The 12,257-nt window shown below is 38.5% G+C and overlaps 1 protein-coding gene across 2 annotated transcripts in view; it reads right to left on the bottom strand.

Annotated features, from left to right (window-relative positions):
* ADGRA3 (adhesion G protein-coupled receptor A3) overlaps window positions 1-12,257 on the bottom strand; it is a 114,374-nt gene that overhangs the window by 39,738 nt on the left and 62,379 nt on the right. For both annotated transcript variants that reach the window (XM_033106605.1, XM_033106606.1), the window contains 3 exons: window positions 11,657-11,821; window positions 8,487-8,688; window positions 7,388-7,543 (listed from right to left, as the gene is read on the bottom strand). In XM_033106605.1, coding sequence (XP_032962496.1) covers window positions 7,388-7,543; window positions 8,487-8,688; window positions 11,657-11,821 — 523 coding nt within the window. The remainder of the gene's footprint in view (window positions 1-7,387; window positions 7,544-8,486; window positions 8,689-11,656; window positions 11,822-12,257) is intronic.

The raw sequence follows: 12,257 nt of genomic DNA, 5'->3' as shown, positions 1-12,257 counted from the left end.
CACAATGAATACAGTTGTAAAAAGTGATTTAGATTGTGGTAACTGCAATGCAGGAAATAAGCAGAGCAAGATATGACGGAGGGTAATGAAATTAAATCCAAACATCCTATTTTCATGGACTCAGAGATTGTCAAGGGGCATTTTCCCAAAGCCAAGAAATTAACAGGATCAGCTGACAGAGAATTAGGAAGAGCCGATAGTGAAGCTTTGCAGAACCTCAAACCTGTTTACACAATTTATGGATAACACTAGCATCCTAGCGCATATTCGTAAACAAACAGGTATGGGGGTGAATTTCATTCTAACGAAAAAGCCCTTATTTCTAGAGTTGTGAAGAAGGGTAGCGACTCCGATATGTCAGTTACTGAATATGTGCACCAGCCATTTATACAGCAATCAGAATAACTGCCACCTTTTTTTTTTTATTGGGGAATACTGGGGAACAGTGTGTGTTTCCAGGGCCTATCAGCTCCAAGTCAAGTCGCTGTTTTTTCAGTCTAGTCGTGGAGGGCGCAGCTCAGCTCCAAGTCCAGTTGCCGTTTTCAATCTTTTGGCTGCAGAGGGCACAGCCCACCATCCCATGCAGGAATTGAACCACCAACCTTGTTGTTGAGAGCTCACGCTGTAACCTACTGAGCCATCCGGCCGCCCCATAACTGCCACCTTTTAACGGGAATTCAGAGTAGCTGGACTAATTTGGGTTAAGTTTTGGTCTATTATTCTTACCTACTCTTATTTCAAAATTTTTTATACAAAAATAAATAGGGTACAAAAGATAATGTGGTAAAATATGCTCTCTGGCTATCAGAAAAGAAAATTCCCATTGACTGAAAAAGGTTAAAAGAAAAATTACAGGAAAATACTGATTCTCCTCTAAGGCACAACTGAAATATAGGAGGTGTTTACAGGTTAGCATGGTTACAAATGAACTTGCTGTTCTGTACTTTTGAAAAGTTTTAAATGTACAAACTTTATGAAGATCCAACAGGAGACCTGATAGATACATCATCATCTCTACTGAACAACTATGATGATTATATGTTGAAAAAACTACAGCCAGTAACGGGATTTCATGTGCTAGTAACTGTAAAGAAAAGAAATATCTCTGAGAAGGTGTACAGCTAACTAGAGTGATAGCCTTAGCTGAGAACAAACTATTTTTCTCATTATTTCACTCTAAATGGCTAAGGACTAAGGAAAGGGATTTGTTGCCAAAATAGTCCCTAGAGCAGGTAATCATAAAACGCTGTATGCTTGTGTACCTTGGTGACGGAAGTAGTCCTGAATCCTTCATAGTGGCAACAAAGGACATAGAATGGATAACAGTGCATGAAAAATTACACTGGATTAAACAAGTATTCCTGAAATCTGACACACAGAGTTTAAAAAACAGCAACCAGCATTCCAACGCATTGCAGTTCTCCTTGACCTCATTCCCTGAAGGCCATTCCAGCCACAAAAGGGTCAGAAGGAATCACGCACCTGCTTTGCCACCTGTCACACTTGACAGTGAGGATCAAATGAAATTATGTGTGAACACACTTGATCAAAGATACCGGGTAAAGAATGAAAATGCCACAATGATAACAGTGAAGGTGTTAAACGCCATCTGCTTTAAGAGACAGAGTATTTCTTGTTCTTTTTCATATACGTGTTTGGAATTCTGATCAAAATGAGACCAGGAATCATCGGTCAACTTCACAAATTTGGTACGTTAGCATATGAAATACACAAGGTAATACATAACCTAAACCTGATGATATTTAGCTTTAATGTAGTAGGAGTATACTGTCACACTGAAGGCAGAATATGTATGCGCCTGGGAGTTAAATATTCCCGGGCTGTGATTTCAACTTCGTCACAAATTAGATGTCTCTAATCACATGATTTAGCCTCAGAAGACGCAGTTTGGTCATTTGTAAAATGAGATCAAGAACCCTATAAGAAGTGCTAGGAACATCTCATCCCACAGTAAATGAGGAAAAGCAAAATACCTTCATTAAGCAATTCATGCCATCTTTTGAGAAAAGCCGGGGGGGAATCCAGACCCCTTCCCACATTTATGCTTTCCAGCGCAAAGCAGCAGGGGGTATTCATGTTGGGTCTAAACCAGAAAAGCAAGAATTACAGACCCACGTGTGTGTGCGGAGGGCAGCAAGCGAGGCAGTCGTTTTGGATAGCCAAGATGGCAATGCAAAGTACAGGAACTGACATGTAGTCCAAACTTGACTAAATAATAATAACAGCCGCTGATGTTATTATTATTCAAGTTCAAGCAGTCCTCATGATTTTTCTGCTAGGTGCAAATTAAATATAATATTGAGATGGTACCTATCTTAAAGTGTATTACCCTGATTACGTTTAATGAAAAAATTGCTCTGTTGTGAAAGTCAAGTTTTAAAAGGGTGTTTACGTCACTCTTAACGAGCGTCAGTGACCTGACTGCCTCGGGGATCCCATTATTGGCTTCTCGGCTGCTTGCTTAGTTAAGCAGTCAGTCTTCATTAAGAGGTCCCACTGTGATAATCATCAGAACCTACGGTACCTATTAAATTTCCGGTTTTATTGTGGTCGAGGAGTAAACAGGATGACGACGATGGTGATGATGGAAGAACTGGAGAAACAGGTGAGAAGGGAAGAGGGGAAAGAAGCTGAGAGTAACAGTGGATTTATTCTTCATTACCTTACAGAAAGGACTGGAGGGAGCCTAACAAAATTTAAAAGTAATTATTTTCTCCTCTCTGAAGAGAAAAAAAAGAGGCACAGAGAAATTCAACATCTGCATCAGTGTAGGGCATCTGTGACTGGGGAAATGGATTCTTGACATGTTTCTAGTCAAGGCAATGAAGACAACTTTACCGTTATCAACAGAAAGGAAAACATTTCCTCCAGGCAGATGAAGTTGTTTTATCACAAATTCTTGGAAGCCGCGAGGTCCCCTGTTCTAGAGAGGCGGGATTTAATAGGCACGGCCCTCAGCCATAGGAGGACCTTCACAACAAATGGAAAGCTTCACTCCTAAGATTCCTCCAACTGTCGCAATGGAAGCAGGTTTTGTTTTTTTCTGATTACAAAAATATATGTATATCTCCCTTTCTGGAAGAACAGAGGACTCAGTATTCTGGACAATTCTCCTGCTAAGAGTGAAAATGCTTGAGGGAAAATGTTCTCTTTTTAAATGCATCAGTGACCAGGCAGAATACAAACACTCCTCCAGAGGCCAATAGCAACACAATAGCGGGAACCCAGAAGCTCTGCGGCTGAACTCTGCTGACCATGGGATATGTGTTGTCACCCACACAAAGCCTAGCACCCACCAACACGGGCCTGACGAGAAAACACCACTGCGCGAAGTTGATAACCCCAAGAGGACACCAGCAGGGTCAGGGCAAACCAGCATTCAATCAGCCTCACGAAGGAAAGGGAGAGCGAGGAAACTTGAAACTTGCCTCCTTGACCTTGGCATGAGGTAGAAGGAGGTTAAAAAACCTCTTCCCAGACAACTTGTAAACACCAGATGACCCCTATACAGGACTGAGGCCAGACTTCACATTACTTCTGTGGTCTAAAAATCCTCAAGCTGAGAACTAATTTCAAAGCCACCAGTTACCCTGAAATTGTCCCATGGCACTTGGCAGAAGCAAACAAATATCACACTTAATAATGATAAAGTAGACCATTCTCATTAATATCCCTTATCAACAACATTAATCAACATTGTTCTGAGGTCCTCATCAACGTATAACCAGAAAGAAAAAAACCAAAACATTTTATAAGAACAGATCAATTGATTATTATTTGCTGGTTACAACTGTCCATCTAGAAAACTCCGACATAAACAACCACAAAATTATATGGATGAATTTCATAAAGTAACCAGACACAAGGTCTACATTCTTAAAAAACCATAATCAAGGAAAATTGAACATGGACTAGATATTTGATGATATAAAGGACTCAGAGCTCATTTTGATCATATAATAACAGTATCATAATTCTGTTTGAAGTGCCTTATATTTTAGAACAATTATAGACAAAATTGTATCTAGAATTTACTATTAAATGTTCCAGAATTGAGAGAGAGAGAGAGAGAGAGAGAGAGAGAGAGAGAGAGAGAGAGAGAGAGAGAGAGAGAGAGAGGAAAAGAAGGAAAGAGAGCGGCAGAAAGAGGGAGGGAGAGGAAAAAGGAGGGAGGGATGGTGGACAAAGGAAATATGTGGATTAATGAAACACGATTGGTAAATACTGAAAATTGTTGAAGGTGAAAGGTAAACATAAGTATTAATGAGAGCATTCTCTCTTCTATACTTTTGGAATTTCCTAATTAAAAAAAAAGTTTCTGAAAAGTTTTTAAAAAGTTAAACCCAAAAGAAAAAAAAATTGAAGCAAGGTAAGTATAGATCATGACAACACCATGGTGGTTCTCAAAGCCTGTGCTTTTCTCAAAGATACGTCACCCCAGCATCACGTGGAACTTACTAGAAAACCTTCTTAGACCCCACCGCAAAGTTTAACAAACCCTCCAGTTGATATGAATGCATGCTCAAGTTTGAGAAACAGTGTTCTAGAAAGTATCACCGAGCCAGAAGCTGGGTCTTTGAAAAGCTGAAACATACAGAAAAGTATGACACGGTCAAGAAAAAAAAAAAATCAGAAATACGGAAAATAAAAAAGAAACGTAAGTACCGATACAGAAGTGATTATGTTTTAAAATGAATAAATGAAAGAACTTCAGAGTTTTTAAAAAATCTGTACAAAAAAATGTGCCAAATGCATTCTGTAGTAAACTAGTGTAAAGGTGCACGCCTGACTTACATACTCAAAACAAGAGCACAGTAAGGGAACTATAACACACAGCCAAATCTCATCTTTATATACTTTCTCATCCTCTGAAATACATATATGTTGTCTTCCTAAGAGAAATCACTCTTGTAAATATGGAACAGATGCTTACTTTGCCTGACAGACAATTTTCAGATGTTTTCAAAAGACCCCACGAAATATACCATTTAGATCTGGCAGTTTGACAGCTTTTAGCACCCACCCTAAGACAGCAGTGTTGGCCAGGTTCAATCACAGGTTAAAAAGCCAACTCTTCACCATATTTCAGTTATGAAATTATCCATCACAAAGTAACTTTTTGGACATCAAACAAAAATCAATTTCATTATTTGTTCAATTAAGGTGTACGCATTTCAGGATACCTGAGTGTAATTTTTATGCTGTAGTAATCAACTTAAAATGATGACCCCCTTTAACCCTCCTGATTTTCTTTTACCGTACTAATAAACAGTGGAAGCTATGGCCTTCAGTTTAACTTTCCAAAGAATAAGTTAATTCAGATGTCTGTCACTGCATCACAAGTAACATTACATTTATACTTCAGTTATTCAAACCTGAATATTTTCCCTCTGTTTTTCCTATTTATACTTAATAAGTTGCCATCATTTGTTTCCGAAGATAGTTTATACTTGACCTCCTACGTCAACCAGTGAAACTTGTAGCCATCAACTTCAAACAAAGTTTTCAGAGAAGTACCGAAAACACTCTAACGATTTTTTTAAAAGACCCTCTTAGCTTCTGAGAGCCTAAGAATGTTAAATTTCCTAACCCTATAAAATTACACCCTAGCATTGCAACTATTCTGCATAATACCTTCACCTGTATTTTCTCACTTGTGCACACAAATTTTGCAGGTAAAACAGGGCAAGTGGCATCCCTATTTTTAAAATAAAGGGCCCATGGTTAAATTAATAACTCACGAAACAAAACCTACTTCCAGTCCTCCCCTCAGTCCTCCCCATACCAAAGCAGCAGACCATTCATACCACACGCTGGCAACACAGTGAAATCTACATCCCTGGGTACCCCACTGCTCTTCATGAGTTGGGAGGGGAGCAAAGGTCCTTTACTTCAAAACAGGGAGGCATGGGAATAACTATGTATTATGCGACGGCACAATCCTTTTCAATGTCCACATTCCAAATGTCATTCCAATTACTCAAGTGATTCAAAACATCCCACTTCCACAAATGACTTGTAATGATGTGGGCAGCTAACCTGTGATTATAATCAACAATGGAGAGCAGGATTACCACAGAGCCAGAATCTGGATCGCTTCTTCCAGTGCTGAGAAAACTCACCACCGGAAGCAGGCTGTGGCACAGAGACACAGCCAAAAAGCAGAGCAGTTCATTAGAAAACTGTGGTCTGAAGTTCAGAGAGTAACACTGAAATGTTATCTCATTGTCAAATGGTGCGTTTCCCTGAGTCCCATTTACATACATACATCTAATGCAAAATAGTAACACATTATACCAACAAAAAAATGCCCTCGCTTAGATGATGTACGGGTGCCTGGGCATAGGGAAACATATATGCATTATTTACCTTTTAGCATATTCACGCATCGGAGATGTCCCACATATTAGACTCTGTTTTAGCACAGTATTTTCCCCACAGTTATATAAAGAGTACTTTTGGAATGTCACGACGACGTGGTAACATTGTACAAGACATGCCATGCTGCAGAAAACTCTTCTGCAATAGACAGTCACTGTTCTTGGCTTCTGGTTTCAGCCCTGCCCTAAGCTAGCTGTATAACCTTGGATATATCATTTAATTATCTTTAGGCTTCAGTTTATGACTTGATCTTGGTTTCTTCTACCTCTATGATGCATTTTTGTGTAAGTGCATATGTCACACAAGAAATAGCATATAGAGAGTTCTCTCGTAACTCAAAGAATATGTTCATGTGAGCCTTAAAACTCATTCAAAGCAAGAGTTGCTCCTCATTCATTATGAAAGCTGCGGTTGTCAATGTTATTCCCCATGGGATATCATGTTGACCAGCACATCACAGTTTTAACGTGACCCCGTTAAAATGCACCCCTGTTCAAAGTCACTACATTTTCATAACTTTTATATTCCAATCATTTGGAATTTCAAAAAAGTTCCTAAAACAGTCTTTCATTTTTCCAAGACATTACAAAAGGAATGAAGCAATTTAACCACGATCTGGTTGACTAAAATTCACATTAAAAAAGATGAACGAACGGCTGTATGGAGAAGAAAAATCTGGAAGGCCCAAAATAGTCAGCCCAGGCCAACCAACCACGTGTATGCAAAAGGCTGTTTTCTTAAGGCTGGCTATGCTCTATCACAGAAATTTAATTTCCCAGGACTGACACTTCAACTCTAGCCCTCCCCACAAAAGGTCACTATAACAGCCAGAGCATGATTCTCAATGATAATTTTGGAAATTAAAAGTGAATTTATTTAATTCAAATACAGCAAACATAGACAGGCTTTAACAATAGAGATTCAAGTCTATTGTCGGACCATTTGTTGATATACTATATGCTACAAATCCAAAATAGAAAAATACCTCTTTTGATTTTTCCTCTTTGGTAAATCTTCCAAATTTTTCTATCATTTCGGCCACAAATATAACATCCATCTTGTCAGAAAAGTTGGCGGCTTCCACGGTATAAGCCAATAATTGTCGGGCTGTGGCCACAGCGTTGGTAAGATTGAGGGGCATCTACATTAAAAACGCAAAAAGAAGTCCTTGCAAATTGATCAACAAAACTGTGATGTTTTATCTTTGCATTTGAAACCACTGCAATGAATTCAAACTTTATCATTTAGTCACAGTGACCTTCTTAAAGTGCTTTTTCAAACCCAAGAAAAATAAAATTTTAATGGAAACTAACCTGAGGGGAGTTTTTTAAAACTTCGAATGAAATATAACAATACATAAAACCCTATCAGGTAAACATCTCTTCCTCTCTACTTCTCCACATTCTAGACATACTCAATTCCAATTGCTTAGTAAAGTCATTCCTGACGATTCCAGCTGGGAAGGATCAATACCTCCCCTGTACAGGAGTATGAACCACTTATTTAGCACTTATCTGTATTTCCAAGCACTGCCAATCAGGTTTTACATTAATTTATTTATTGACTTAAACACGACTAAGTACCGACCATTGCAAAAGGGGTATACACTAGGTTCTAAGGATCACAAAAAAAATACATGATATAGAAGCTATCATCCAACTACTTATAATCTGGTACAGTTTATAAAAGATGCATAGAAGCAAAGATAGGAAAAGGCATCTGATTATTACAAATATGACAAGAGATCACTTGTGACAAAGAAATTATAAAAGGAACCCAAGAGGTGGCTTCCTAGATGGATGTGATGAATGGTTGGGATTTTGTCTGGTGGGTAACAGATGATAAAGGTATTCAAACAAAGGCACAAAGTCAGGCAGTGTCAGGAAAGAAAGAGTGACACCACACAGAGGGTCTTGCATACCAATTGAGAAGACCAGACCTTCTTCCGGAGACAGATCAGTCAACCGAAGTATAAACACCAAATCTTTCTGCTTTACTAATATTTTATAAAAAGATATAAGTATTTGGTTTAAATACCATGTTTTATTAACGCGTCTCAGCAAATCTGAAGCCTTTCTCGTTACCTGATTAAACATGTAAAGAACTCTAGTGACATCGTTTGCATACTGGCAGCGAGAATAGTCGTCATCGGCCCAAAAGCCACCTCTGTCACATCTGCGCCAAGCCTTTCTCTCGTCCTGCGGGTTTCCAGGATAGATCCCACTGCCATGCGTGTTCCGAGTACACTGAAGATAGGCAGTGATGCCTGCCAACGTTCTGGGCCACCTAGAGAGATGAGGACAAAATAGTATAAGGAAACCTACACTGACACAAATAATAACACAAGAAAATCAAGGATGAGATCACGTCCTGTATAATCACAGCAAAAGCTCAAGGAGAAGAAACAAACGAAACTCCTTCAAGAATAAAGACCAAAATTATATTTTAGTAAAAAAGGTTAACCTGAACCAAACCATTTTAAACGATGAGCCACCAAGTGTATTTTAATACCATAACACCATAGGGTATTTTCCTAAAATATTCTAAGTATTGCTATAAATATACATGGAAATTGTATCAAGAAATGGTTTTGCCTTTCTTTTTAACTACTGTTATTGTATTGTTGGTTTATATAACCATTAGATATGTAAGGTCAGAATCTTGTCCAATATAAGTAGAATCAGGCTTTTTGCAGAAGCAGAATTATTATATGTACAGATAGAGTTACCGTAGCAAGTCCCGGACTGCCATCCTTAGAAAGGCCTGCTTGCAACTCTGGTCTTTCAGGGGCATCTGGGTATTTGGAACTTGGAGCGTTCTCATGAACAGCTAAGTGGCTCGGGTTGTTCACGATACCTAGACCTCCTGCACAAGCAATATTGTTTCTTGCTTTCTTCCTGGGAGTCTGAAACTTTGGTACGTGCTAGGCAGAGGGTGCCTCCGTGACCAGCCACAGTAAGAACTTTGGGTGCTGGGATTCCACGGGCTTCCCTGGGCAGAAACACTGCCTAGAGGTTGCTGCCTTTTCATGGCTGGAGAAGGAGCAGGTTCTATGTGAGCCTCATGGGACGGGGAGAACATGAAGAAGCCTGCATGTGGGTCTCTCCAGAACTCACCTGTGTCTTTTCCCTTTATGATCCAGTTGTGTATCTGATTGCATTATTACCCTGTCTCCTCGAAAATAAAACCTAGCCAATCAGCTCTAATGCGTCTTTTGGAGCAAAAATTAATATAAGACCCAGTATTATTTCTATTCTACTCTATTCTACACTATTCTACTCCTATTCTACTCTATTCTATTCTATTCTATTCTGACCTGGTCTTATATTATAGCAAAATAAGACTGGGTCTTATATTAATTTTTGCTCCAAAAGACGCATTAGAGCTGATTGTCCGGCTAGGTCTTTCAGGGAAACATGGTATACTACATCTCAGCTGTGACTACAACTACATGCTGAGTCCCGTGAGTCCTCCTAGCAGATTTCTGCACTTGGGGGTGGTCTTGAAGACCTCCAACACAGTGTACAACTGAAGATGTCAGGGAGAAGCCACTCACTACGCAAGTGATAACACACGCATGTTGGCATGGATCGCTGTTATTTGAGTTCCATTTCTCCAAAACTGACAGTGAAATCGAACATACTTAATAAAAGTTACAGCTGACCCGTAACACAGAAAGTGCTAAATTATATTATCAGTCACACCAAAATATGAGTCGTTACCTAAAACTGCATAAATAGATCAAGCAACACTAAACTAAATTCTTATTAATGCAGTGGAAGTTTAACTGCATATCTTAAGGCGTGTTGAAAGATAAATAATTCATTAATAGGTTAAATAATTAAGATTCTTCTTCTATTTTTAAAAATGCAAAGTAACTCAAAAATTATGAGTAAAAATAGGAAATCAACCATAAACAAATCACATTATGATTATTTAACAAAAGATGTTGAATATAACAAAATTAACAAATGTTATCTATTTCACTTTAAAGTATACAATATATTCGTAAACATAGACTAATAGTTAATCGACATAAAAGACTTACCATTGGCAATAATAAATACTGATTTCCATAAACTCATCTCAAGGAAATTTTTTTTTTTAAAGACAAAAATAAAAGCAATGAAAAACTGAGCTACAGATGTTGTTATTGCTCCTTTACCTTGGATTTGAAAGATTAACATCAAAGGGTTTTCTTCTCCTTAAAATTTGGGCTTATAGCCACGAGGCAGCAATAGTACCAATCACAAACAGCGCAAACTGAGTATTCAACAATCTTTCCACGGCTTTCCACAGCAACGTATTTCCCTTCCTTTAAATCAACTGTAGACTCATTAAATTCTTAAACATAAAGAGCATTAAGTAAATAATGTATTTAATGATGTTTTAAAGCAACTTTGAAAGTAAGGAGAGTCTAAGGTAAAAGGTGTTACTTCTCACAAATTCTAAACTTTCTGCTAAAAAAGTCGTAACATTTAACTTATTCTTATCTCAACAGACTCCAACACCAATGGCTCCCCAAGTTTCTGATCGAACAACAGCTTTCATTTCCCAAAGTCCTTCTTGCTTAACTGCCAGAAGAATCAAAAGAGGGAAGGAAAATTGGATACGTGTTTCTCCAAATAAGGGTGTCTACTAAACAGTGACCTAGCAATACCAACTTAGCAATACCGAACCTTCCCAAGTTCATCCACCAAAGAGCCCTTGAAAAAAACGGGAAATACCATTAGCCTGTCTGAATTTTGCACTCTTTTAAGTAAAACTTCCAAAATGTTTCCCTATGGTAGTGGTTCTTCACTTTTACAACAAAACCACCTGTTAAAAATGAACACTTGTGGCTCTACCTTCAGACACTCTTAAAGTGACAGATTTGAGATAAAGTTCAGGTACCTATTTTTTTTATTTTTTTTTTAATATCTGTAAAAGATTCTGAAATCAATGCTCTCAAGGGTATTCCTTGGATATTTGAGGGTATATGCACAGAGGGTGCCAAAAAAATGAATCCACATTTTAAGAAAGGAAAACACTGTATTAAAATTGTAATACTCAATATATACCAATAACAAAAGATGAATTCAAGTCAAGTGTATATGTTTTTTTTGGCGCACACCCACACATATACATCTCTATATATGGATACACATACATTTCTCCAATATTCTTACTGAGGTTAGGAGACCAATTACGTGCCTTTGAGAATAAAAAGGAACGTGGGACAAATCACTTTCCCAGGACTTTCCATGTCACTGACCTGAAATCACCTTTATTGTTCACCACCCTCTCAGGCGGACAATACTGTGCAGAGCTTTCTAACACGACAATATCGACCGTTCTGGTATTGTTCCCGCGTTTGGTCTGGACATGACAGCCCCAATTTCCAGTCGATCCAGCCTGAATATTAGAAATGGTTAGGGCACTGCATGAAGAAAGATTTTAAAAAGAGAGAAAATGTGGTCAGGCACACAGGGAAACAACATGGGCTTCTATCATTCACTTAGCAAACACGTCTGAATGCACACTGTGGGCCAAGCGCTTGCTAGATAAAAACAAATTTAAAAAATGACCCCTCCATGTAAGTACTACAGGGACAACTCCAGACAAGCAGGTAAAGGGAGATTTAAAATATGATGGTAAGAGCTTTCATGGAAGTATGAACAAGGTGCAATGGGACACGAGCCTGAGCCTTGTTCCAGAAAAAAGAGAGAGCAGGGTACAGAAGGGAGGGGGAACCATGGATGCAAAGGCAGAATACCATGGCATGTTCTAATGGAGAAGTTTCCAAGCTACATCTACCTTATCACTGATTCTGAGGACAACATTCAAGCATGAAGAAAGGAGAGTAATACTATGAA

Source organism: Rhinolophus ferrumequinum, chromosome 5, assembly GCF_004115265.2.
Source record: "Rhinolophus ferrumequinum isolate MPI-CBG mRhiFer1 chromosome 5, mRhiFer1_v1.p, whole genome shotgun sequence".
In the NCBI taxonomy this organism is placed as follows: domain Eukaryota; kingdom Metazoa; phylum Chordata; class Mammalia; order Chiroptera; family Rhinolophidae; genus Rhinolophus; species Rhinolophus ferrumequinum.
The sequence above is the reverse complement of the archived record's forward strand: the minus strand, read 5'-3'. Positions and strand labels throughout refer to the sequence as shown.